Genomic DNA, 24,158 nt, shown 5'->3' with positions numbered 1-24,158 from the left:
AAACAAGGTACTGAAAAAAGAAAGAAACAAGATACTGAAAGAAAGAAAAGAAAGAAAGTACTGAAAAAAGAAAGAAACAAGATACTGAAAGAAAGAAAAGAAACAAAAAGTACTAAAAAAGAAAATAAACAAGGTACTGACAGATTTTCCACTTCCTGGTCTTGTTTCCAGATCACCGATACGACGAATTCACCTGTCAATCAAACTGAAGTCCCGCCCACAGAATTTCCCTCTCAACTTTGACCCGTGTAACGGCGCTGCTGCTGCTGCTGCTGCGGATCCGCGGCTCCTCCCTCCTGCACGCCGAGAACTCGGACCTCCATTCAAACACACAACCTGCAGAAAGGGATGAAAGTCTGCTGGAGAGCGTAGAGCCGCTGATCAGCGCCTGGAGACGGGGACAAGCAGGAGACCGAGCGCGGAGACCCGGGCTTCACTCTGCAGCCGCATAGAGAGAGAGAGAGAGAGAGAGAGAGAGAGAGAGACTTAACACTTACAAGTGGTTGCTAGCAAAGCCGTGACACACACACACACACACACACACACACACACACACACACACACACACAGAGAGAGCACTGCAAACATGGCGAGTGCTTCGTATCACATCTCTAATCTGCTGGAGAAGATGACTTCAAGCGACAAGGATTTCAGGTGCGGTGTGGAGTGGCGTTAGCATGGGACAGAGCTGGATTAGCTGTAGATTAGCTATAGCTAGTTTAGCTTCAGCTAGTTTAGCTCTAGTTAAATTAGCTGGAGCTGGATTAGCCGAGTTAGACTAGTTAGGTTAGGTTAGATTATCTGGATCTTGTTAATCTGAAGCTCGTTTAACTGTAGTTTAGTTGTATCTTGTGTAGCTGTAGTTTGTTTAGCTGTAGTTTAGCTGAAGCTAGCTAGGCCGCGGATCGTTCCGTTAACTTGGCTAGCTAGCATTAGCTTAGCACGTTAGCATTGTTGTCAGACTTCGCCTGTGGCATGTTGACGCTCTGTAAAACCTGTACAGTCTGAGACAGTGATTGTGTTTGCTTTCTGTCCTCAGCTCTGTTGTTTAAATTCGCTTTCTGCAAATGTCACATGTGTTAATTTGCACCAGCTGTGAGAAGCTAGGCTAGCTAAACACCTAACTGGCAGCTTTATAGCGCTAACAGCTAACTGCTGTTCACAGGACCGGGTTTCTCTCTTTCTCACACACACACACACACACACACACAAACAACATAAGCAGCTTTTTCACTTTAGCACACTGAGAATACAGCGCTTTGTGTTAATATTATTGCTCTTAGTGATAGTGTGGCTTCTCACTTCGCCACTTACTTTCATTTCTCTCCATTTCAGCTGTGTATCGTATATATGTGTGCACTCCTGGGCAAAAACATGGGCCAAGCCCAAATATGAAGCTTTTAATGATCTTAACAACAAATCACTGGTCAGGAAATGAGCAAGAATTAAACAAATAGATAAAGGAAGTTAGTATGGGAAGGTTTTCCTTTTGGTTTCTTTAAATGTTCAAGTCTTGTGGGTCTTAATGGCAGATAACCAGATAATCACTAATCTTTAAAGGAAAAAAAATCCCAGAAGATATTTTAATTTCTGTCACTCAATATTTGCACCTTTCATCATTTTGTGTACATTGAAGATACAATATCAGAGATTAAGTGTATTATTTACTCTTTAGTGTAAGTTTGTGTTTAACTAGTGACAGATTTCACTAACTATTGATGTTACGCTTCGAAAGCTTCACAGTGCGATAACTTTTTCTAAAAGTATCATGGTGTCACAGTATCGCGGTATTTTAAAACACATAGGAAAATATATATTAGGAAATCTTTGTACAAAAGTCCCTTTTGTATACACTATATGACCAAAAGTATGTGGACACCTGACCATCACACCCAAATGTGCTTCTTCCCCAAACTGTGACCACAAAGTTGAAGCACACAATTGTATAGAACGTCTTTGTGTGCTGTAGCATAACAGTTTCCCTTCACTGGAACTAAGAGGCCCAAACCTGCTCCAGCATGACAATGCCCCTGTGCACAAAGAGAGCTCCATGAAGACATGGTGTGTGAAGGTTGGAGTGGAAGAACTCGAGTGTCCTGCACAGAGCCCTGACCTCAACCCCACTGAACACCTTTGAGATGAACTGGAACAACGACTGAACCCCAGACCTCCTCACCAACATCAGCGCCTGACCTCACTAATGCTCTTGTAGCTGAATGATCGCAAATCCCCACAGCCACGCTCCAACATCTAGTGGAAAGACTTCGCAGAAGTGTGGAGCTTATTATAACAGCGAAAAGGGACTAAATCTGAAATTGGGATGTTCAACAAGAACATCATGAGTGACATGATAGTCAGGGGTGCACATACTTTTAGTCGTATAGTGTATGAAACAAAAATGAAAAGGAGACAAAAAAAAAAAAGATTCCCAAAACTGTATTCCTTCTTTCTTTAAGAGAATGATATTTCTATAAAATCTTTGAAGTTGTCTTCACACTGTATGGTTGTCTGGAAAATAAATAAATAAATAAATCGCTCGTCGTAACAGAATTGTTTACGTCGTGAATAGCGATCCGTGGTGTTCGAGTGAATCTGGCGTTGTTTACGTGTCTGTTTAAAACCTCAGTGCTTGGACGCTTGTCTAAAAGTCACCGTTAGAAGGACAGCATGGGATTATGTGAAGCTGCAGATATGATAGTGAGAATGGAGGAACGTAAACAAAACCTGCTAATGGACAGAAAACTCTCTAACCTCACACTGATTCTGAAGAATGGGCGTGCCACGCTGTCCTCTTTTACCCACAAACGACTCCAAACTCCTCTTCGCCTTTAAGGCATGTTCTCCCCAGGCGTTACGTTACTGCTCTTGTACCGAGCGCACGTTCTCGTTTCTCGTGCGATACTATTTTCTGCATGACCTGCTATCACGCACAGGTAATAAGTTAATCTTAAAAGACTGCTGAAATCACACAGTGTGAAACAGTACTTACGATGTTATCATGTTATCACCTACGATACATTTCTCGTGTTACCACGTTATCACTTACGATGTATTTATTGTTACCACGTTATCACTTACGATGTATTTATTGTTACCACGTTATCACTTACGATGTATTTATTGTTACCACGTTATCACTTACGACGTCAATATTTATCGTGTTACGACGTTATCACTTATGACATCAGTATGTATCGTTTTACCACGTTATCACTTACGACGTAAGTATTTATCGTGTTACCACGTTATCACTTACGATGTATTTATTGTTACCACGTTATCACTTACGATGTATTTATTGTTACCACGTTATCACTTACGATGTATTTATCGTGTTACCACTTTATCACTTACGATGTCAGTGTTTATCGTGTTGTCATTCGAAGCTGAATGAGAGTGTGGAAAGGTGGCTCTCTGAGCCAAAAGTAAAGTATAACTAGCGTAGAAGTGTGCTGTGCTGCTTAGCCGGAACATATAGCGCTGTTACGTTTAGTTACGGTCAGCAATGTCAGTGTTGTTCTGTGCGTGTTGTAGACATTGCGTATGATCGTTACATCCTGGAAATATATTTCTGCCTAATATCCATGCTGTGGAGGCTAAACAGATTGTTCGGTCGCCTGAATGGCAAAAGATTAAGCTTTTAATGGTCTTAACGAAAAATCATTGTTCAGGAAATGAGCAAGAATTAAACAAATAGATAAAGGAAGTTAGTATGTGAGTGGTCCTCGATGGACTGCATCAGGTGTGGCAGAGAACCAAATAATCACTCATCTTTCAAGGAAAAAAAATCACAGAAGATATTTTTGGAACATCTTATACACCCAGGCATGTGTTAGTTTAGATTTTCCATCAAACATTTTAATCATTATCGTGATTTTACCTTTGCGTATAAGAAGGCTATAGAAGTGAATTTCCCTGTTTCTAGCTTTTCCCCAAACAAACAGCTCACTGCAGCAAAAGGAAACCAGCGAATGGAGGCACAGGAGCTCTCAGGAGCGCATCAGTTTCATTCCTGCTCATTTTCTGACCAATGATTTGTTGTTAAGACCATTAAATGCTTCATATTTGCCATTTTAGTTTCATCCCCAACATATACATATATATTTTTGCCCAGGAGTGTACGTGTGTTACTTTAGTATATTACAAATAAAAGCGTTTTAATTCTGCGTATTCAGATACCCAGCTAACTGATTGAGGTGTCAGCATCTGAAGACTAATATCACTGTTTAGGTTTTTGTCCTGCAGGAAGTCAGTAAGAGAATATGAAATGAAAAGGCCACGTGTGGGGAATATTTTGATGCAGTGAGCACTGTCGAGTCTCAGGAGCAGCTGGTTGTTGCTCTCGTGCAGGATGGAGCAGGTGGTCAGATACGAAAGAGACAAAAGAGAGAGAAACACATTTACAATAACGAACAGTGGACACACTTTTAGATACCTCGAGTTTGCCGATTAAGTCGGTTTTACACCAGGAGCAACGGTTCAGCCGCTCTGCCATGCTTTTCATTTTCCATTTAATTAGAGCCTTCATTCTTGATTTCATTCACTGGTGTGATAAATATAACCTCCAATTATCTGTACTGATGCTCAGATTATTATAACTTTCACGAAATTTCAACTTTAACTAAACGTCAGCTGCTACTTTAGGGCTACAAGCCAAACTGTTGATCTGTCCTGATCTGAAAGCTTTTTTGATACTCAGTATTTGATATTCACGCTTTCTTTATGTCCGTCAAACGTGTAACTCCATTAAGAGGAGAAAAGTAATTGTATTAGAAGATAATACTTCATTACAACACATTATTTTCCCCTCTAGTGCTTCACTGAATATCTGTTTATTAACTCTAACATATATTCGAATGTTAGACTTAGGCAGAAGGCACATCCCTAGTTTTATTAACATCATAGCGTGGCCATGGTGTATTCGTGTAGCAGGAAAGATGTTAGAGCAGTGAAAGGGTTATGATGCTTCCCTGTATCTATTAGTATCACATTATCAGCCCTGCCAGTTCTCAAAGGTGTGTAAAATGCCTCTTAAATCATCTGTTGTGTGCCCTGATTTCCTATTTTATCCTAAAATTACTCCATTGGAAGGTTTGTCTTCTCACCATTTTGTTTCCTTGTGCAGACGGTCTTCTACCCTGCAGTTGATTGGACCCCTATGCATTATTCATCCTGTCTTGAGCGCTCTAAAAATTGCTTCCCATCAAACCCATGCCAAAGCAGCTGTTCACAGGCTGTATTCGTCTGTGTGATGGAGGCATGTGCTTTAGTTTGGATGCTATTTTTTTTTTGGGGAGGTTTTAAAGCTCAGACGCAGCAGCTTTGGTGCCTAAACACTAATCCATCCTGGTTTTATCCCAAAGTGGGTTATGATGAGTTTACTAAAGTCTGACGTAAGAGATGAGATGTGTTTAAATCAGCTCTTGAGTATTGCCTGTGCAGATGTGGCATCTGGATGTCCTTCTGCTAAGTTCATAATGCCAGTGTTGCCAGTCTTCAGTGTCAGGGACTGAGTGTGTTACTCCAGACAGCAGCTATCAATAAAATATCTCCTCCGTGGAGAAACTCTAGTCTCAGTGGCATTACAGGGTCTATAAAAAAAAAAAGGGAGGGGGAGGGAAAACAAATGATGTGCAACACCAACATCTAACCCATCAGGACTATAATGCAGCTTTACTTGGCTGTCAGTCACATTGCTTGTCAATTCAGAAAGCTCTTCCACTAGCATTCAGATGTTCTACAATGTTTTCTGGGTGGGGCTTTGGAGGGGACACGAAACGGAGGGGGATGTATTTGTTTGGATTTTAAAAATGGCTTCTGTGGGAAAAAAGCAGACTGTATTTATAATATGTCTAAGTGTCTAGCTCAAATAAGTGTTGGGTTGGTGGTTGATTACCAGGTTACAATGCTAATGTATCTGAAATAGTTTGAAACCTAACAATGCAGGAGCCATCTGTAGCCTTGCTCTCTGGGTGGAAGGACTGGCATACTGTCTCTCTTCCCTGTCAATCACAGCGACACTAGCCAATCACGGGCACCTGTGAGCTCGTGTATGCAGAAGAGGGCAGATAGCTCTTTATTCCAAGCTTGTTACGATGTCCTTTAATGGAGCACGAGCAGCAGTTTTGGAAGGTTTTCCCTCCCTGGTTGGTAGCTGTTGTGTGATAGGAGAGAGCTGATTGGTTGATGGGAATTGGCATATTAAATACACTAAATAAAACATGCTGATGGATTGAGCAGGCAGTTCAGTCAAAAGTTAGTAAGTCTTACTTTTTCCAGTTCATTTCCACTAGAGAGTGAGCATGTGAGCTGTGTACCCATGTGCGCTTATAAGCTTTTTTATTAGAGCTATACGTACATGTTCATACTGAGAAACACAAGTATAGTATAGCAGGGTTTTTGGACAGTGACCCCATATAAGGGCAAACGTTTCCTGTGACCCCAGTCTCCGCCATCTTTGTTTTTCTCCCAGTAGATCTAGAGGCATAGATGTACTACTCTGAAAATTCACAGTGCCTTAAAGTAAGGAAGTGACCAGTCCACAGAATGTTAAGTAACATCTGCAGTGTCATTGGTATTGGTATTACACTGTAGAGCAAAATATTTAATTGTCATACGTTAAAGAGCGAAAGATTACATGTTTTTTTTTTTCTTCTTTTTTTTTGCTTTTATGAATCGCTGGATGTAAGAGCCATTAGACTTAACTGCAGCTTACTCCAGACATCTGTTGTAGTTTGAAAGCACTTATCTGATTTTACACCCATCTAGTCGCTACGTTTATTTGACGCACACAAGAGAATTAAACCCTACAAACGGCACCAGTCGTTGACTTCGTCGGGTAACGTGGTGCAATTCACCTGATATTTTAATGAGTGTAAAGCCTGTTTTACAAATGGGCGTGTCACCTGTGCTTCAAGTTTCCTGGAGGTTGAGCATTTTTTTGCCCTGCTTTAGTAAATATAACATGCAACTTTGTGTAGTGATCAACCATCAGTGTTATAAACATGCATTACCACTGTATACGGTCGCATACATTGGCTTGAATAAATATTCCCCCCGTTTTTTTAATAATTAATCTCGATTACATTTCAGTTCAAGTTGTAACACTACAAAATGTGGAAAACCTAGAGGGGGTGAATACTTCTGCACGCATGTGTGAAGTTTGTGAATCTAGTGCGAACATCACCCTTACACTCTGCAGTAGTTCGAAATTTGATCAAGTTTGGATTTTACGCATTGCTGCGGTAGGAAACTGCCTGAAATATAGTCCATCTGCTATTTAAATTCCGAAGTTAAAGTCGAGCAAAAATATATCATGAATATAGAAACTTAAAAAAGAGGACTTAAAGATTTGCCGCATATGTTTTGTGTAAAAGTGCTGATGAAGTCTGCTGTAAATGTGTAAATAGCCCAGGCTAGTGCAAGTTTGGTTTAAAAATCTGTTTTAGTTATTTAAAAAAATATTCCATGACTCAGGTTTATCTGTGTAGAGCTCCATAATAACGTTTGATTAAAAAAAAAAAGGTCCTGCGAGAACCTTTGCAGGTAGAAAGACCAGGATGGTGCTTGATAAAGATTTGCCAGACGAATGAAATGTGGATAAATGACATTTTTTTTTGTATCTCCTGCACCTCAGAATGTAAAGAGAAGGCTTGCAGAAGAAAACAGATGCATTTATGAAATGCATTTACAGCTCCTGTCTCCATGTGAAAAGAATGACTGTTAATGAGCTGTGCATTAATAGGAAGAATAAAACATGTATTTTGTACATTTGGTACTTCAGCTTAATCTGTATTTTATGTTTGCGCGTGCGCACGCAGGTCGTCTGTTTATAGCTTAATCAGCATGTGTTGTGTTTCTACAGGTTCATGGCCACTAATGACTTGATGTCTGAGCTGCAGAAGGACTCTATCAAGCTGGATGATGACAGTGAGCGGAAAGTGGTCAAGATGATCCTCAAACTCCTGGAAGATAAAAACGGAGAAGTTCAGAACCTGGCAGTGAAATGGTACTGGGGGAAAAAAAAAAAAAAAAAAGAGGCTTGCCCACACACTCCCACAGTGGCTCTGTAACAGGGTTGTGGCGTTTTAAGTAAGGGTCTCTGTATTGCAGGTAGTTTTAGTAAGTATGGCTGCAACACCAAGATGAAAGAATGCTGACTATGTTGCCAGGAATGTCCTCACCATGACTGCAGGACATTTTAAAAAAAAATATTTAGCCTGTCAGTGAAAGCGCAGCTCCATGAAACCGCGGCTGTGTAAAAATGTGATGATTGACAGAGCGGAGTGGTTTAGGGCTAAGCATCAGAGTAAATTTGCCTTCATTTACATTCATTAACATAATCCTGAGGAAATCGCAGTGGAGCAACCGTTTTCTTCATCTCTGATCAAAAAAAAAAAAAAAAACCAAGGGGAAAAAACATTACTCCATACTGACTCAGAGAAAGTTTGCATTTGAAATGTAGTTTTAAATGCAGTGATTGTCATGGGGGCGTGACTGTAAGTGTGTGCTACTCGTTTCTGAAATACGCTGCCTGCTTAACTGCAAACCACCAGATCTTTCAGAATCAGCAGTCAGTCAAACCCAAGTTTGATTGTAAGTCAGGGTCCTGAACCATAGGTTTGGTTTAAAATTAGTTAAATATAGAATATGGGTAGCATCACAGACACTCCAGGTAAATCATAACTAGTGATGCGTTTAGAAAATATCATATCATCATCATCATCATCATCAAGATGAGCAGAACAACTCGAAACGAAAGAAGAAAGTATATCGTTACATTAACACTCAGCTGTTTTATATACTTTGTGATGCTGCGAATATTTAGTAGAGTGCGTGGAATGCTGCTTATATAAAAATAGACTATTTGTGTTTATCCCGAGATCCCGTTACAAACCGTGTATTTCATGGAAGGTGGCTGTGTCTGGTGATCAGAGACCACAGAGATACTTCCAGCATAAAGAAATCATTTTACTGTTCACAAAATAAAATGAACACAAAACACATTTTTGTTTACAACAGATAGTGAACCTACTAGGGGATAGGTGTAAGTTTTAAGTTGTAATTTAAGGCTATGTTAAAACCATGCTTTTCAGGGCAACCGTTCATTTTTTTTTTTTTTTTTCTTTTCTTCAGTCTGTAAACTTGAACATAATGGCCATTTTCGCTCAGACTACCCTAGCTTAGAGCTTCTGTTCTACTCTTGCAGCTAGCTGCAGGGGTATGAAAACATTAACAGATGCTGGTTTTGAAGTATATGAGCTATGTTTAGACTGAAGATGCTAATAAATGACATTTTATATTTAGGCACAACTTTGGAAGTTTATTGGGGGTGAAAATGATGTGATGCGTAACCACTGTGACCAGTTAGAGACCTTACTGTAAACAGACTTGCATGTGATGCTGATCTAGTGAATTCGCCAAAAATATCCTCATTATCATTCAGGGGTAGACAAATGATAAACTTCAGTCGCCCCTCTGGGGGCGTGTGCCGCCCAGTCGCATGTTTTGTTTGCCCAGCAACTGACCAGGTTAAAAAGTGATAAGTTGCATAACGTAATAACACATGTCCACCTAGTTAGCTGGTTATGTAAATTAATACAGACTAAAGGAAACACTATGTGGACACCTGACCATCACACTCATACGTGGTTCTTCCCCAAACTGTTCCCATAAAGTTGGAAGCACAATATTGTGTAGAACGTCTCAATGTATGCTGTAGCATTACAATTTCCCTTCACTGGAACTAAGAGACTCAAACCTGTTCCAGCATGACAATGCCCCTGTGCACAAAGCGAGCTCCATGAAGACATGGTGTGTGAAGGTTGGAGTGGAAGAACTCGAGTGTCCTGCACAGAGCCCTGACCTCAACCCCACTGAACACCTTTGGGATGAACTGGAACACTGACTGAACCCCAGACCTCCTCACCAACATCAGCGCCTGATCTCACTAATGCTCTTGTAGCTGAATGAACACAAATCCCCACAGCCACGCTCCAAAATCTAGTGGAAAGACTTCGCAGAAGACTGGAACTTATTATAACAGCAAACACAGGGGAATAAATCTGGAATTGGGACGTTCAGTGAGCACATATGAGTGACGTGATGGTCAGGTGTCCAAAAACTTTTGGCCATATAGTGTATGTAAATTCCCAGGGAGAGGACAACTGTGTGGCCATAGTCTTTATCCTGTCAGATATTTTTTGATGTAGCACATTGACAAAAAGTCACCAAGTTGTCAGCGTTTCGGCTGTGAGATGTGTTCTGTCCCAGCTTCGCAATAAAGACAGTGAGTCTGGCTAGCATCCTTTTCTCTGGTTATGTTTAAGTGCGAGGTGGCCGCATGTTGTACCTGCTTGTTCCTGATTGTGAATAGATCGTCTGTGATCTGTTCACACCAATTCATCTGCCTAATAAAAATAATTATCATGTCCGCCAGGTCGCTCCTTGGCTAATGTGCTGTAGTGCAGCAAGTGGTGGGATTCAGAACTATAGTCACAGCATCAACATACATCACATCACTGAGAAGTGCTTTACATTTGAATATACACACCAAGTGAAAACTTCTGTTTTGGAAAAGTTGATAGCAAGTAGGATAAATTTTCTTTATCTGGTTGTTGAACCTACTTGTCCACTAGACAGCTAAGAATACAAACTTAAAGTCCAATTTGTATATAACGAGTCCTGAAATGAATAATCAACAATGATTGACCTACGCAATTGCACTTGTCTTTTTTTATTATTATTTTTTTTTACTATTAAATCTGGTCATAAATTACTTATTGGGCCTTTGAGGCCTTTTTTTTTTACCGTGTATCATCATCCTGCACTGAGTTAGACTCGTAAAGTGTAAGTCATTGTTGAGCATGAAGGAAAAATCTGTCACTAGAAAATAGGCAAGGACATAAACCTTTGTGCCTATTAAATAAAGTCTGTTTATAGGCTGTCGTTAAACCGGTGATGATTTGTGTTGTAGTTTGGGGCCACTCGTGAGCAAAGTGAAGGAGTACCAGGTTGAGACGATTGTGGACACGTTGTGCACGAACATGCTGTCAGATAAAGAGCAGCTTCGAGACATTTCCAGCATTGGTCTGAAGACTGTGATCGGGGAGCTCCCACCAGCATCCAGCGGTAATCTTCCAAAAACCTCTGCGTTCTGACTTTTCCTCTCATAAGTACAGAGTGTTCTCATAAGCACAGGCTAATTCAGACAGTCTGTTTTTTCTGTTTTGTTTTTTTTCTCCCTCCACTGTAGGCTCTGCCCTTGCTGCCAGTGTTTGTAAAAAGATAACAGGCCGTCTCACAAGTGCCATTGCCAAGCAGGAGGATGTGTCAGTGCAGCTCGAAGCCCTGGACATCATGGCTGACATGCTCTGCAGGTACGCTCACACACACTCCTGATGGGAGAAAGATGGCTGCTTCTGTATATTCGCGAACGATGTCCTCTTTTTAATTCATTTTTCAGTTTCTGCTACAGAAACTATCGGTACTCAGATGTGTGTCTAGCAGCCCTGTGAGTTGCAGAATACTAATTGCAGATACAGCTTTTTTTTTCTTATAAAAATAGAGAATGGATCACTGGAACAATAAGGAGAGACAGGCAGTCATTAGATCTAGGCCAGGATAAGATATTTAACTCAATGGCTGATCAAAGGTAATCGAAGCCCTTGTTTCTTTGGACTTAACTATGAGGTAAAGTCACCATGTGCTTTGATCAGCTCTGCATGATGTCTCTTACGTTGATGGAAAATGAAGTAAAGCCTTAAGTTGACTGTTTGGGCCGTTTGTAGTTTTTGAGCGTGCATTGGAGAAACGCATGTGCTTGTAGAGCTCCTAGTTTAGCTGCTGTTGTTGTAGCTGATGAATGCAGCCATTAATTTTTTCTGGTATAATTTTATTATACAGTCAGCAATGAAGTAGGGCTCTGAACGGCCCACAGATTGCGATCATTATGTTCATGGCTGAATTCTGAAGCATAAACACTTTAAATGGCTGAGACAAGTTTAGATGCAAGAAACGAAAACTTTGCCTACTCTGTACCAATATCCTGCATGTCAACAAACATCAAGTAAAAGTTAAAAAACACATTTATCAGACAAACCCTGTAGTAAATTATGTAGAAGCAGAGCTCTCGTAGTCCATTTCCAGACTGATCTTTTACATGTTGTACTTAATCCAATAACTCCCTGTTTTTACGATAAGGAAAAACTTGCAGATTTTCTTCATATCTAACATTCACACTCTTTTTACTTCTTTATTCTGTAAAACTATACATCTGTAACATTTAATATACTCACAGAGTGAATTAGCAAAAACCCTTCGCACCCTACAGTTCAGCTGACATTCTGTTCAACATCATTTCTATCGATTTGTTTTTCCAGAACATGTAAAGAGACTTTATGAATGCTTCATCTAGGTGAATTCAGCTAATGATGTATGATTATATCCAATTTTATTTGTTTGAGCTAGTCACTAATAACCTCTGTTGTAAACTTTAGATTCTCTTCAAATTTTAATGTCTTTTTGTTGTAGAATTGAATAAGAAAAAAAAAGCATCCTAATGATAACATGGTGTAATAATTTGAAAGAGTTCAAAAAGAGGCAAAGAGCCTTCAGAAGCATTCACATCCTGAGGCTCTCTACTTGGAGCAGTGTACAAGCCCAGACACACACACACACACACACACACACACACACACACACACACACACACACTCACACTCACACACTCACACTCAGATCCTGGTAAAATGGTACATTCTGTACATAGTACATGGATAATGCTTATTTTTAAGTTTTAATGATAAGTCTTTACTGACCAAATTGCTTTTAAGCTGCTTTCAGTATATTGCGTAACACCAGTCGAGATTTGATCTCGGAGATTTCTGATGTGTTCCAACATTTTTATTTAGACAAGGAGGCCTGTTAGTGAACTTCCACCCTTCTATCCTGAGCTGCCTGCTGCCCCAGTTGACCAGCCCTCGGCTGGCTGTTAGGAAGAGGACCATTATAGCTCTGGGTCATCTGGTCATGAGCTGTGGGAACCTCGTCTTCGTTGACCTCATTGAGCACTTACTGTCTGAGCTCTCGCGCAACGACTCCATGTCCACCACTCGCACTTATATCCAGTGCATCGCTGCCATCAGCCGACAAGCTGGCCACAGAATTGGTGAGAAAATGTTTGTCTATGTGGAAGCTTTCTAGTTTTTCATGTACTTTACACATAAACCAGATAAAAGTGTAATTAGTGCTTATCTGAAGCACACCACATTTGCAATCACAATGGCAACAAAAACATCCCAAGGCACATTTGTAGTTCTGCTAGCTTTTAGTTTCTGAATCGCTTACTAGCCATGTTTACATGTAGCCTAATAATCCGTTAATAATCCACTTGATCCGTAATCAAAATGTAACAAATCCTCACATATACATCTACACTGGAATAGCTCTAAAACCCTCTGAAGCCATGTTTGCATTTTGGATACATGTGAATGATTAATTCAGAATCTGCTGTCAGAATGGATTTATTTGTGTCTCTGTTAATTCTGAATACAAGCCTTTGAGTCCTTCGTCAGGAGGTTTGTATTTTGCAGAACTGGTTCGCAGGTACACAGATGGACAAATCATGAATTCATTAGCTAGTCCATCAAGCAAGTAAAAGCCTTGTACATTCTCACGTTTCGGTTGCCTGAATATCTAGAAGCTAAAATAATTTCACCCCAAAGAATGATGAGCTAGTTAAATGCCTGAATGCTGAGTAATGAAAATAAGTGAATACTCAAATTCCTGGGGAGAGGAAGATTCTGTGTAGCCGCAGTTCTCATCCTGTCCTGATAGAGTCTTTACAAACTGGTGGAGGGTGAGAGCAGGAAAGATCTTCACTTTGACATGTTTATGCAAGTCATGTGACTTATAGGGTAAAGTTGTCTCTCTGTTAATATATATCTTGTAGTCAGAAATCTTCTGTTTACAGGGCTGAAGGGTGTAGCCACACATTCTGGATTGGTTCCTTCTTGATTTGCTGTCGTAATACTGTTCCAGTTTGAACTTCGCTTCAGGCATCTGGTTTTTTTTTTTTTTTTTTTTTTTTTTTTTTTACACAATTCATTGCACATTTGTAGAAAGACAGGAAGAAACACTTTTATAGATGTTTTTATTTAGATATTGCAGAGGGTCTCAAATGTTTCGCAGTCCGAGATCCCTGCTGATTCCCTTGGTACGGAATAATTCTATGAACGTAATCTATTTAAAAAATTTTATTCCTGAACTATTCACCACTAGAACACTTTTTTAAAATTAAAATTCTCATTAGATTCAATTTGACATTATTTATAGGCCTACTTTTTTTTTTTTTTTTTTTTTTTAACTTGTATTAAAACCCATGCAATTCAAGTGACCAGTAAACAGGCTAATAATTGTTCAAAGTCTATAGTAAGAATAATAACTTTGATAATGTGCTCTGATTCTCACTACTGTAACAAGATTTTAAAAAATTCTGACCAACTTGCTATGCCTCAGGGATCTCAGAGTCTCTCGGGCCGCACTCGGAGAGCTGAGGAGATAGAGGAGGGTGTGTTGAGGAACATAACTCTCTGGAAGCAGGCTGCACGTGTGACTCGAGCGTTAGTGTGCGACAGGCGATGGGGTGATCTGCAGTCACACAGTTATTACCTGTCACCTTGTCACTGTTCTGTGTCCCACAGTCGCACCGCTGAGACGCACCCACACCGGCACGGGTGAAATGAAGCGAAAAGTAATTTAAGTTAGCTGTGCTAGCGAGCGTGTTCAGCCATCGGCCAATTACCAGCTCCGTTTGATGAGACAAAGACAGCAGTGATTAAGATGTGCAAGATTACTTCAGTCAAGTGCATTCAAAGCAATTTTGTAGTTCTCTCCCCTGCTACTAGTTTTAATTAAGTTTTTTGTGTGACATCTTTTATTCATCTGGGCTAAAAAGAGAATCCTTTATCAGGCAGAATTCTGAAGTTGTTTTATTTCTTAGCTTTTTTTATTTTAAATTCAGTTCTCCAGCTGTTGCTTTAAAGATTAGCTGACATCTACGTAACAGATGCGTGAACGTTAACTGTTCTGTTCATATCCTCTACAGGAGAGTACTTGGAGAAGATCATTCCATTAGTGGTGAAGTTCTGTAACATTGATGATGATGAACTGAGGGAATACTGCATACAAGCCTTTGAGTCCTTCGTCAGGAGGTTTGTATTTTGCAGAACTGGTTCGCAGGTACACAGATGGACAAATCATAAATTCATTAGCTAGTCCATCAAGCAAGGAAAAGCCTTGTACAGTCTCATGTTTCGGTAAAATAATTTCACCCCAAAGAATGATGAGCTAGTTAAATGCTTGAATGCTGAGTAATGAAAATAAGTGAATACTCAAATTCCTGGGGAGAGGAAGATTCTGTGAAGCCGCAGTTCTCGTCCTGTCCTGATAGAGTCTTTTCAAACTGGTGGAGAGTGAGAGCAGGAAAGATCTTCACTTTGACATGTTTATGCAAGTCATGTGAAGTAGAGGGTAATGTTTTTGCTTTGCTCTTCATATAAAACACCTCAGATGGGAAAAGAGACGTTGTGAGGACAGATGCCGTGGATTCAACCTCATAAATGTCAGAGAATTCTTGTTCTTGCTTATTCACAGTCACCTCATCTCCTTATCTCCTCATCACCTCATTATAGTGGCTTCCAGTGGGGGGAAATGAATTTCAGCCACCCACTCCTTTCCCTTTACAGCATTTCTCTTTTAGTACTTTCAATAAATGTGCTTTCTGTGGGTTTAAACACACTCTGTATTTCTTCAGCTGCAGAACTGACAGATATGTAGAGAGGATTATCTGCTTGTGTTTTTCCAAGATAAGCTTGCAGACTGAGGACAGGGAAGAGAACACAGCCTACTGTAGCCCCACTGGGCATGTGCTTTAATTGTGAACAGTTTTCAGAACTGTGTCTAATCCAGTAACACACACTCCATTTCTGTACCTAGGTGTCCAAAAGAGGTTTACCCCCATGTCCCAACAATCATCAACATCTGCCTCAAGTACTTAACCTATGACCCCAACTACAACTACGATGACGAGGACGAAGACGAGAATGCAATGGATGCCGACGGTGTTGATGAAGACTACCAAGGTATTAAAGACTGCCCAGGTCTCTATCCAGCCTTCTCTGGGTGGATAAGGACCTCAGTATGTCTCAGTATTTCTCATAATTGTCCTCAAACCCTTTGTTTTGCTGTAAGAGTATGAAATGAGAACCATGGTAACACCCATAACCAGTACAGATGAAGTTTGGTTCTTGTAAGGAAATCTCTTCTCCGTATTGACTCTGCTGGAGCCTGTGGCACTTCCTGAAAGCAGCAGATTGATAACTGGTCTCTCAGAGGAGCACTCTTATGGCTCTCCTCTCATACCGGGGGTGTGTGTGTGTGTGGTGTGCCAGACTGTCTTTAGGCAATAATATCAGATGTGAAAGCTTGAGCACATGACTAGGCCAAATACCGGTCCTTCAATTGTTTGCATATGAAGTTATTGTCTGTATGGATTTATCACTGACAAAAGAGTACAGGAGTTTCAAAGTGCTAGTATCACTGTGCCCTTGATGGTATCTCTGACTCCAGCAGTTGTTAGATGAAGGTGAGAACTGAGAGATGATTGTACAACATTTTTCTGCTCCCTTTTTAAATGCACCTGATGAGCATGTATTGTCTCGTTCGGTTAAAGGGAGTTAAAGGCGGGTTCTGTGCAGAAGCTGTTAAAGGTGATAAATAAAAGGCTTTTGAAAAGAAAACTTTGCACAATAGAAACTGTAACTATAATTGTAACTGTAGCTCTACAGCCGTGGCTTGTAGTTTATCTACATGTAACCAAGTCCGTCCCTCGGAACCGTTGCAGGAAGCGATGATGAATACAGCGATGACGACGACATGAGCTGGAAGGTGCGGCGAGCGGCAGCTAAATGCCTGGATGCCGTGGTGAGCACCCGGCACGAGATGCTGCCCGAGTTCTACCGCACAGTCTCCCCGGCACTTATCGCCCGCTTTAAGGAACGTGAGGAGAACGTAAAGGCTGACGTGTTCCACGCCTACCTGTCCCTGCTAAAACAGACACGGCCAGCTCAGAGCTGGCTGTGCGACCCTGACGCTATGGAACAAGGCGAGACTCCACTCACAATGCTGCAGAGCCAGGTGGAGAACACACACACACACACACACACACACACACACACACACACACACACACACTACATATATATACTGTGCGTACACAGGATAACATTCGTGTTTCACATGGCTTCAGATTTTGAGGTTGTAAGCAAATTCTGGATGTTTGTGTAGGTGCCCATGATCGTGAAAGCCCTGCATAAACAAATGAAGGAGAAGAGTGTGAAGACCAGGCAGTGCTGCTTCAACATGCTGACAGAGCTGGTAAATGTGCTGCCTGGGGCTCTGACTCAGCACATCCCAGTGCTCGTCCCAGGTATGTGCCTCCGGCATCCCCTGCATTTTACAATGGCCTGAATGCTTTCTACACACACATTTGTTCAGTTAGAATTAGGGCTGGCCAACAGGATGATATAATTCACACACACACACACTATAAAGAGCGGTAAACAGTAATAAATGAAACAGTCAATATTTAGTGCGACGACCCTTCGCTTAAAAAAAAAAAAAGAGTAGTCTCAGGTACAGTGTGTGCAGTTTTGACTGTCGCACTTGTTTCTTATTTTTGCAGCGAAACCCAGCAGCCTTCATTATGTTTTTATCTGAAAAGTGTCTCTTGCGTAATCTGCTGCTTTCTTTAGGGATATACACACGGTTTTCTGTAACATTTAATTTTCTGCTGGAAAACTAATGATTGGAACTCTAAAATGTTTTTGTACTGACTCGAAATCTATAACAAAGTTTGTACAAGAAAAAAGGTGCCTAAGACTTTTGCAAAGTTGTGTGTGTGTGTGTGTGTGTGTGTGTGTGTGTGTGTGTGTGTGTGTGTGTGTGTGTGTGTGTGTGGTTGTTGGTGCCAGAAGGGGAGATATATATGTATGTATACATATATACATACACACACACCAGTCACTTTAATAGGAACACCTGTACACCTGCACTTTCATGCAGTTATCTAATCAGCCAATCATGTGGCAGCAGCACAATACATAAAATTATGCAGATACAGGTCAAGAGCTTCAGTTAATGTTCACATCAAACATCAGAGTGAAGAAAAAGTGTGATCTCTGGGACTTTACTCGTGGCTTGGATGCTTTTGCCAGAAGGGCTGGTTAGAGTTTCAGAAACTGCTGATCTCCTGGGATTTTCACACACAACAGTCTCTAGAGTTTACAGACAATAGTGCAAAAAAGAAAAAAAAACATCCTGTGAGCAGAGGATCTGCAGGCTGAAACACCTTGTTGATGTGAGAAATCAGAGGAGAATGACCAGACTGGTCTAAGCTGACAGGAAGAGGGCACAGACTCACTGAAACTGGACAGTTGACACTGGAAAAACACCAGATGTTTTTTTTTTTTTTTGCTCTTCCCCTGATCTTCAGCTGTCCGGTTTGGGTGAGTCTGTGCCCACGATAGCCTCAGATTCCTGTTCCTGGCTGACAGGAGTGGAGCCCAATGTGGACTTTTCCTGTTGTAGCTCATCCACCTCAAGGTTCAGTATTTTGTGCATGCTGAGATGCTTTTCTGCTCACCACGGTTGTAAAGAGTGATTATTTGATTTGTGTTACTTATAGACTTCCTGTCAGCTCAGACCAGTCTGGTCATTCTCCTCTCATCTCATTGCTGACTCAATGTTTTTTTTTTGTTTTTTTTTTTTTTTTTTTGTTTTTTTTTTTGCACCATTCTGTGTGTGAAATTCCCAGTAGATCAGCAGTTTCTGAAATACTCTAACCAGCCCTTCTGGCACCAACATCCATGCCACGATCAAAGTCACAGAGATCACACTTTTTGTTTGATGTGAACATTATCTGAAGCTTGTGGCTTGTATTTGTACGATTTTATGTATTGTGCTGCTGCCACATGATTGGCTGATTAGATAACGGCATGAAAGTGCAGGTGTTCCTATAAAGTGGATACATACAGATTGGAAGTAGCTGATGTTAAATCATTAACACTGCAAAAGCAGAACTTTCCAGTTTTCAACCAAAATTACAATACTGTGTGTTTGTTTCTTTGAGTTCTGTTAAATGAATGTAAAAATAAATAAATAAATAAATCCAAGACTGTATGTTGTGCACATCCTACATACCAAGGAAGAAGAAACAGTTGCTACCTGATCTGTGACATTTGACTATACCTTTGGAGCTTTAGACATTTAATTATGGTTAATGAAAACTCTGCCTTCGGAATAAGGCCAGTGCTCTTTAGTGAAACCCCTCAGCAGGTTTTTGTGGTGGTGTTTTTTTTTTTTTCTTTTTTCCCCCTTTCTGACACCTTCTCACTCCTTTCTTTTTAGGAATCATATTCTCTCTAAATGACAAATCAAGCTCCTCCAATCTAAAGATTGATGCCCTGTCCTGTTTATATGTGATCCTGTGCAATCACCAGCCTCAAGTCTTCCACCCCCATGTTCAGGCCTTGGTGCCCCCTGTAGTGGCCTGTGTGGGCGATCCCTTCTACAAGATCACCTCAGAAGCCCTGCTGGTCACCCAACAGCTGGTGCGGGTGATCCGGCCCCTCGACCAATCGGATGCCTTTGATGCCTCGCCCTACATTAGCGATCTCTTTGCTTGCACCATCAAGCGTCTCAAGGCAGCCGACATCGATCAGGAGGTCAAAGAGCGTGCCATCTCTTGCATGGGCCAGATCATCTGTAACCTTGGTGACAGTCTGGGTGCAGACCTCCCAGGCACGCTCTGCATCTTTCTGGAGCGGCTGAGGAACGAGATCACCAGACTGACTACGGTGAAAGCTCTGACACTGATTGCTGGCTCACCACTCAAGATCGACTTGCGTCCCATCCTAGCCGATGCAGTTCCGATCCTGGCCTCGTTTCTGCGCAAGAACCAACGGGCGCTGAAGTTAAGCACTTTGGCAGCACTGGACATACTGGTTAAGAACTACAGTGACAGCGTGACGCCAGCCATGATTGATGCTGTGCTAGATGAGCTCCCGCCTCTCATTAGTGAGAGTGACATGCATGTCTCGCAGATGGCCATCAGCTTCCTGACCACACTGGCCCGTGTGCACCCAGATTCTCTTGCCAAGATCAGTGGCTCCATCCTTTCAGAGCTCATTGCGCTGGTGCGCTCACCACTGCTGCAGGGCGGCGCCCTTGGCGCTATGCTAGAGTTTTTCCAGGCTCTAGTGGCCACTGGCACGGCCAGCCTGGGCTACATGGACCTGCTGCGCATGCTTACCAGCCCCGTGTATGCACAGAGTGCCTCACTCACCCACAAGCAGTCGTACTACTCCATCGCCAAGTGTGTGGCAGCCCTCACCCGTGCCTGCCCTAAAGAGGGCCCTGCTGTAGTCGGTCAGTTCATCCAGGATGTCAAGAACTCGCGCTCCACTGACTCCATCCGCCTGCTGGCCCTGCTCTCCCTGGGTGAGGTGGGCCACCATGTGGACCTGAGTGGCCAACCTGAACTCAAAACCGTCATCCTGGAGGCCTTCTCCTCTGCCAGCGAAGAGGTGAAGTCAGCTGCCTCTTACGCACTGGGCAGCATCAGTGTGGGCAACCTGCCTGAGTACTTGCCCTTCGTGCTGCAAGAGATCTCAGGCCAACCCAAGCGCCAGTACCTGCTGCTGCACTCGCTCAAGGAGATCATCAGCTCAGCATCAGTAGGCGGCCTCAAGCCGTACGTGGAGAGCGTGTGGGCTCTGTTGCTCAAACACTGCGAGTGTACAGAGGAGGGCACCCGCAACGTGGTGGCAGAATGCCTGGGCAAGCTCACTCTTATAGACCCTGAGACGCTACTGCCTAGGCTAAAGGGCTATCTGTTATCAGGTCAGCATCACACTTGAGACATTACTTTAGTCCTAGGAGATAAATTGCCTTTCCCATTAGTAAACACAGCTGAGGTAGCTAAACAGGATATGGTGTCCTAGTGTCAGGCACTAGATTTGAATTAAAAAAAAAATGTGAGCTGGTTTATGATCAGCAAGAGTATTGAACTCATTAGGCCTGAAAAATAGCACTGTTAGACATCCTAATAGAGTTACAGCATAACAGTAGTAGGATGATGACTGTGAATCATGCTTGAGTTTGATTATCTACTTTCAGTGCAGTACCCTTTACTGAAGGATACTCCTTTCTTTTTTTTTCTTCCAGGATCTTCTTACGCCAGAAGCTCGGTAGTTACTGCTGTAAAGTTTACAATTTCAGACCATCCACAGACAATTGATCCCCTACTGAAAAACTGCATAGGTAAGCTCTTGCTTTCAGACGGCAAATATTTTCCCTTCCTCTAGCTCTTAAAAGAAATAAAAAAAAATTCTCTCATTTTTTTCCCTTCTTTTTTAACAATCATTTTAGGTGATTTCCTGAAAACATTGGAAGACCCAGACCTTAACGTGCGACGAGTGGCCCTGGTGACATTCAACTCTGCAGCCCACAATAAGCCCTCACTTATCCGAGACCTGTTGGACACTGTACTTCCTCACTTATACAATGAGACCAAAGTGCGCAAAGAGCTGATTAGAGAGGTAGGTGTAACTCATTTTCTTCTCATTTGTTACAGTGTCGATGTCACTATTCTTTCAGAGCTCACTGAGATTGTCCTTGGCGTGTGTTAGGTTGAAATGGGTCCGTTCAAGCACACAGTGGATGATGGGCTGGACATCCGGAAGGCTGCTTTTGAGTGTATGTACACTCTTCTAGACAGCTGCCTCGATAGACTTGACATCTTTGAATTTCTTAACCATGTCGAAGATGGACTCAAAGACCATTATGATATCAAGGTAGACCATTATTTCTCATTACTGCACCAAACAATGAATCTTTTATGACTCGAAAGCTTTTTGCCATTCAGATCATGTCTCTAATACGGAATGTGAAAGAGTGGAAAAAAAATGTGGAGTCATATCAAAGCCTCTGCAGCATTTTACATATAAAAATAAAGAGCGTGTAGAGTAAAGATGTACACAGATATGAATAGGAGGTGCACTTTTTTTTCCTTCTTCTTCTCCATAAAGGTTGACAGGACATCTGGTTGAGATGAGAGGTATGCATCAGGACTTGGATCCTATTTGATGCAGCAAAGAAAGTTTTTTGAGCAAGATATTTTTACTTTCATATGGGCATGAGCGAGCGGTCAGATATGAAGCTTGCAGGAAAAAGAAAAGCTACGACGCTAACATCAGTAACTGCCTGGCCGCAGTGGTTTAAATTAGGCTGCTAGTTTATATTTTGGGCAATAGAACCAACTAAATTCATTAAAAACCTTTGATAAAACAGAAATAACTGCGTGAGGGGGATTAAAACAGTCCCACATGCATCTCTAGTTGGGACCAATTATGAACTTGAGTGAAATTCACACTCCATGCCGACACTGCTGGTTTTTCTACCTCTGCGTTTTTTCCTCAGTGTTTTCCTTCTGATTTTAGATTTAAATCCGGATACAGATGTTTGGAGTTTTAAACAGATATAGATACAGATGTCACTGTGTTACACCCCTAATGTTGTACAGCTCACATTTCTTAAATAGCCTCATTTTTTTCCCCCCCTTTTAGATGCTGACATTCCTGATGCTGGCCCGACTCTCCACTCTGTGTCCTAGTGCTGTGCTGCAGAGGTTGGACAGACTGGTAGAGCCTCTCAGAGCCACATGTACTACAAAGGTGAATAAACACAGTTCTGCATAAAAGTCATACACGAGCAGTCCATCTTTAGCTAGTTTGAACTATAGCGCTTGCTTGGAGCAGTACTGAGTGCTAATTTGAGCTGCTTTCTGTTTTATGTGCTTCCTCTCGTGCTCCCTTAGGTAAAGGCAAACTCTGTAAAGCAGGAGTTTGAAAAGCAGGATGAGCTGAAACGATCAGCCATGCGGGCGGTGGCGGCTCTGCTCACCATCCCCGAGGCGGAGAAAAGCCCCCTGATGAGCGAGTTTCAGTCACAGATCAGCTCCAATCCTGAGCTCGCTGCCATCTTCGACAGTATCCAGAGGGACTCCTCATCGGCCAACATGGAGTCCATGGACACCAGTTAAACCACATCTGGCCCACTCACCACCGCCGCTCGCAAACAAAAAGCTGCAACAATCCTGGGGGACCCTTTTATCGTTCCATGCATTGCACTGAATCAACAATAATAGGAGGAAAAAAAAAAAATCGAAAAGCTTAAAAAAGAAGAAATGGCTTAAAATAAGAAAAAGCTCAAAATTATTAAAAAGGAAGACGTTCACTGTCTTAAGCTTCAAAGCTCATCACCACATTCATCTTTTTGTCCCTTTTTTTCCCCCCCAAAATAGAGAAATTGTTCATCATTCTTTGTTTTTTCTCTCTTTGATTGTTGCTGAGTTGAGGGACTTGGACAGACATCATAGAGACAGACTGTGTGAGCTTACTTATGTTATCGATGGGGGAGATTTGTTCTTTTCATTCTTCACTGTAGACTCTTATCGGATTGACAAGGGTACATGTTAGCGTTGATCTAAGGACCATCTTTCTTGTTTATCATTTTTCTTACCAGACCAGTTTTAATGGGTGTTTTTGTACAACATGAATGTCATCTCTTGTCTCATCACTTTGTCTAAATTTGCTGGTTGACAGGTCGGTGGGCTCCCAGAGAGATGTACGTGTTAGAAATATTCTATTAAAGAAATGGTGGAGTGGTTGGAGGATGGTGTTTGGCGAGTGAATACTACTTTATTCACCCCTTTTTCTTGACCCTAAACATCAGTTTAACATTCCCACCATCTGCAGATTTACATGGTGTAAACAGCATGTATTAGACATCCAGTGACCTAAAATACACTCTGTGTGTGTGTGTGTGTGTAAGATTTTCTGACAGTTTTGTTTGGCGGAAACATACAGAAGTGAAATCTGGATCAACATTGCTATGAGAAATAACTGCTCTGTATGGACATGAGTTTCACACACGTGAATAAAAATATTAGTGGAGAGTATTGTGTGATTATCTGCAGGGTTGTGTTACAGCATACATTCACTGCACCCATGTGACTGAGCTCTCGCATTGCACCTGTG

The 24,158-nt window shown here is 41.7% G+C and overlaps 1 protein-coding gene across 1 annotated transcript; it reads left to right on the top strand.

The window, feature by feature from the left end:
- The first annotated feature begins 233 nt into the window (after positions 1 to 233).
- Positions 234 to 24,076, top strand: cand1 (cullin-associated and neddylation-dissociated 1). The gene is made up of 15 exons (XM_026922802.3): positions 234 to 654; positions 7,865 to 8,008; positions 10,976 to 11,130; positions 11,255 to 11,378; positions 12,912 to 13,168; positions 15,107 to 15,212; positions 15,997 to 16,142; positions 16,904 to 17,196; positions 17,347 to 17,488; positions 19,468 to 20,961; positions 21,286 to 21,381; positions 21,490 to 21,659; positions 21,750 to 21,914; positions 22,686 to 22,793; positions 22,937 to 24,076. The coding sequence occupies exons 1-15, from the start codon at positions 587 to 589 to the stop codon at positions 23,159 to 23,161; spliced, it is 3,693 nt and encodes a 1,230-aa protein (XP_026778603.1). The 5' UTR covers positions 234 to 586; the 3' UTR covers positions 23,162 to 24,076.
- Positions 24,077 to 24,158: the final 82 nt, after the last annotated feature.

This window comes from Pangasianodon hypophthalmus, chromosome 18, assembly GCF_027358585.1.
Source record: "Pangasianodon hypophthalmus isolate fPanHyp1 chromosome 18, fPanHyp1.pri, whole genome shotgun sequence".
NCBI classification, from domain to species: domain Eukaryota; kingdom Metazoa; phylum Chordata; class Actinopteri; order Siluriformes; family Pangasiidae; genus Pangasianodon; species Pangasianodon hypophthalmus.
Note: the sequence above shows the minus strand (reverse complement) of the source record. Positions and strands in the feature narration are given on the sequence as shown.